This window comes from Colobus angolensis, unplaced genomic scaffold (assembly GCF_000951035.1).
Source record: "Colobus angolensis palliatus isolate OR3802 unplaced genomic scaffold, Cang.pa_1.0 Scaffold30, whole genome shotgun sequence".
NCBI lineage: Eukaryota > Metazoa > Chordata > Mammalia > Primates > Cercopithecidae > Colobus > Colobus angolensis.
The window spans coordinates 6,803,011-6,806,112 of record NW_012116266.1 but is presented as its reverse complement, the minus strand read 5'-3'; the positions used below and the strand labels follow the sequence as shown (position 1 = coordinate 6,806,112).

The following is a 3,102-nucleotide window of genomic DNA, read 5'->3' as shown; positions in this document are numbered from 1 at the left end:
GGCGGATCACAAGGTCGGGCGATGGAGACCAGCCTGGCCAATATGGTGAAATGCTGTCTCTACTAAAAATACAAAAAGTAGCTGGGTGTGGTGGTGCGTGCCTGTAATCCCAGCTACTCGGGAGGCTGAGGCCCGAAAATTGCTTGAACCCAGGAGGCGGAGGGTGCAGTGAGTGAAGATCGCATCACTGCACTCCAGCCTGGCGACAGAGCGAGACTCCGTCTCAAAAAAAAAAAAAGTCAAAGTCGTCTGAGCAAACAAAAGACCAGACAAAAACTTTATGAATTAAAAACTAGCCATAAAGGTGGTTAACTAGAACAGGATGAGGAAGAAAAGCTTAGGGAAAATCGATCACTCCTGATTAAGTGCAAATCCTAAGTAAATTATTGATACTAACAGTAAGCTGGAGCACTTTGCCTTACCAGGCAACTTTCTGCAACTACTCTACATACACAAAGTTTTCCTATGCTTTTCCTCAAAAATATGAGCCTGCTTCAGGTTAATGCCCAGGTGAGATGCTTTTTGTTGCTGTAGCAGTTTAGTTCTATTTTCTTTCCTGGTTATTTTAAATGCTCTCTTACAACTGGAGAGCTAGGATGAACCAATCCCGAGTAAGAAACGGGAAAGTACAGTAAAGAGGCGACAGCTCTGCACCCCGACACGGAAAAAGACTCAGAGAAGAGCAGCGGCATCCTTGCCCTCGCTCCAATCCGAACGGAGGCAGGATTCCCAACAACATCGAACGTCTCCCTCCCTCGCCGCCCCACGCCCTCCAGACGAAGAAGCACAAAGTGGAGAGTCCAGCCGCTTCTCAGGGCCACGGAGCCTCCCAGTCAGGGATTCTCTCCCGTTACATAACTGAGGCCTAGGGCCCTGCTTCTGCGATCAGTCCTCTGGAGGGAGATGGACGGGTTCTCCAGGGACCCTCTCAGGGAGGTGGAAGAGGGGCTCTACACCTGGTCGATCCGGGAGAAAGAAGTGGGACGACATGAGGGAGGCCGCGACCAGAGGCTTTGGGGTACAGGGGGTGATCAGCGAGCCCGGAGAGGGGCGGGGGGCTCCGGGAGCCCCGCAGCAGGCCCCGGCACCTCTGGCCCTAGTCGGCTCCCCTCCCTCGCCTGCCCAGTCCCCACCGGCAGCCCCCTCCCCCATTCCGCGCTCCCCTCCCCCGCGCCTCCATCCCCGACCCCAGCCTAGCGGCAGGCAGACCTGCAGGGAAGGCCCTGGCCACCGCCGTTGGATGGCTCCCAGCCCGGTACCTGGTCAGACATGATGACGGTGGCTTCACCCGGGGGTCTCCGCACAGCAGCGGCCTCGGGTAGGCAGAACCTCGCTCCGGGGTTTACAAATCCGTCTCCCTTCCCCACAGCACAACACCGCGGCTGCAGTAACTTCCGCTACGCGCCTCGTCACTTCCGCTACGCGCAGGGAGGAGGGAGAGAGAGAAGAGAGGAAAGACAAGGCGGGAAAATGGGTGGGGGAGCAGCCAAGAGGAGGGGCGGGCTATGGAGCTGCTTTGCCGGTGGTCGCGCGGGTGAACGGCAGTTTTGTCGGCTCCTTCAAGGACCAGGTCCAGCGCATCAGTACTAGGGCCATCCCCCAGGAGCAAAAGCCCTGGCTCCATGTCTCAATGTTTGGAGCCACTCTCAGCCTAGATTCCTCTCTCCATTACACCTTGCGCGTCTCTGACGACTGAGCCGGGATACTTCTTTTGTCTCCTCCCAGCCTTGCTCATCAACCTCCCACCCCCAAAAATGTTTATTTGAATGCCAGTACTTCCAGCTCTAGAACTAACATTTTCCATTAAGCAGCACCCTTGCCAAACACATGACCGTGATTTAAAACAAGAAATCAACGATCCAACACAGTCTTGATGGCTACTGATGCTGAAGACCGCTACTGAAAGTTCTAAATAGGGGGTGGGTAATTCCAACCCTTGAATTGGTTGCTTTGAGTTAAGGTTAAAGAATGATTCTTCTTGGCAGGGCGCGGTGGCTCACGCCTGTAATCCCAACAGTATGGGAGGCCGAGGAGAGCGGATCACCAGAGATCGGGAGTTCGAGACCAGCCTGGCCAACACGGTGAAACCACGTCTCTACTAAAAATACAAAAATTAGACGGGCGTGGTGGCTGACGCCTATAATCACAGCTACTAGGGAGGCTAAGGCTGGAGAATCGCTTGAACCCGGGAGGCGGAGATTGCAGTGAGCCGAGATCCACGCCATTGCACTCCAGCCTGGGCGACCAGAGCGAAACTCCGACTCAAAAAAAAGGAGGTGGGGTGCAGTTCCGCGCCCCGCGCATGGGGAAGCAGGCTCGGACCGGCCCCCCCCCAAGCTGCAGCAGCCCTTTGCGCCCTCCTGGCCCTCCCACCAACATCATGTTCCAGTTCCTGCTTGGATTTACATTGGGCAACGTGGTTGGAATGAATCTGGCTCAGAACTATGACATACCAAACCTGGCTAAAAAACTTGAAGAAATTAAAAAGGACTTGGATGCCAAGAAGAAGCCCCCTACTTCATGAGAATGCTTCCAGCACTGCCTTGCAGATACACTGATTCTACTGCTCTTGAGGGCCTCCTTTACCATCTGAACCAAAAGCTTTTGTTTTCATCTCCAGCCACTGGGCTCCTCTTCTTTGCTAGAACCTGTGTTTTTGGCTTTAGAGCAAGCAAAATGGGGCCTCAATTTGAGAACTACCCTACATCTCCCAACATTCTCACCTCTTCACATATTCCCTTTCCAACTGCATGGGAGGTTCTAAGACTGAAATTATGATGCTAGATTAGTAAACATGACTTTTAATGAAAAAAAATGATTTTTCTTAAATTTCTTCTGTAAAGCACAATGGCCCTACTGGCACAAACAGTGGCACTACGGGCATACTCATGGAGGATAAGAATATAAACAAATACAATTGAGAATCCTGAAATAAATCAATAACCCTCACATTTACATCAACAAAAACACCAAGACAAATCAATGGTGAAAGAACAGTCTTTTCAACAATTGGTACTAGCACAACTAGACATCCACATGCAAAAGAATGACTGTTTTGTTTTTTGTTTTTGTTGTTGTTGTTGCTGTTTTGGTCTCCATCTT

At 51.9% G+C, this 3,102-nt stretch overlaps 2 protein-coding genes across 2 annotated transcripts in view; one reads left to right on the top strand and one right to left on the bottom strand.

Moving 5' to 3' along the window:
- Positions 1-1,419, bottom strand: part of SUMO1 (small ubiquitin-like modifier 1) — a 41,607-nt gene extending 40,188 nt beyond the window's left edge. Inside the window, exon 1 of the mRNA XM_011949926.1 lies at positions 1,260-1,419. Within this exon, the coding sequence (XP_011805316.1) occupies positions 1,260-1,271 (12 nt within the window). The 5' untranslated portion in view covers positions 1,272-1,419. The remainder of the gene's footprint in view (positions 1-1,259) is intronic.
- An 859-nt stretch (positions 1,420-2,278) lies between these two features.
- LOC105517395 (uncharacterized protein C7orf73) lies at positions 2,279-2,802 on the top strand. The gene has a single exon (XM_011949925.1). The coding sequence runs from the start codon at positions 2,303-2,305 to the stop codon at positions 2,522-2,524; it is 222 nt and encodes a 73-aa protein (XP_011805315.1). The 5' UTR covers positions 2,279-2,302; the 3' UTR covers positions 2,525-2,802.
- The last annotated feature ends 300 nt before the right edge of the window (positions 2,803-3,102 follow it).

Bases quoted from the DNA above. Each gene is read 5' to 3' on its own strand.
- LOC105517395 (XM_011949925.1), top strand. From the start codon at position 2,303: ATGGGGAAGCAGGCTCGGACCGGCCCCCCCCCAAGCTGCAGCAGCCCT.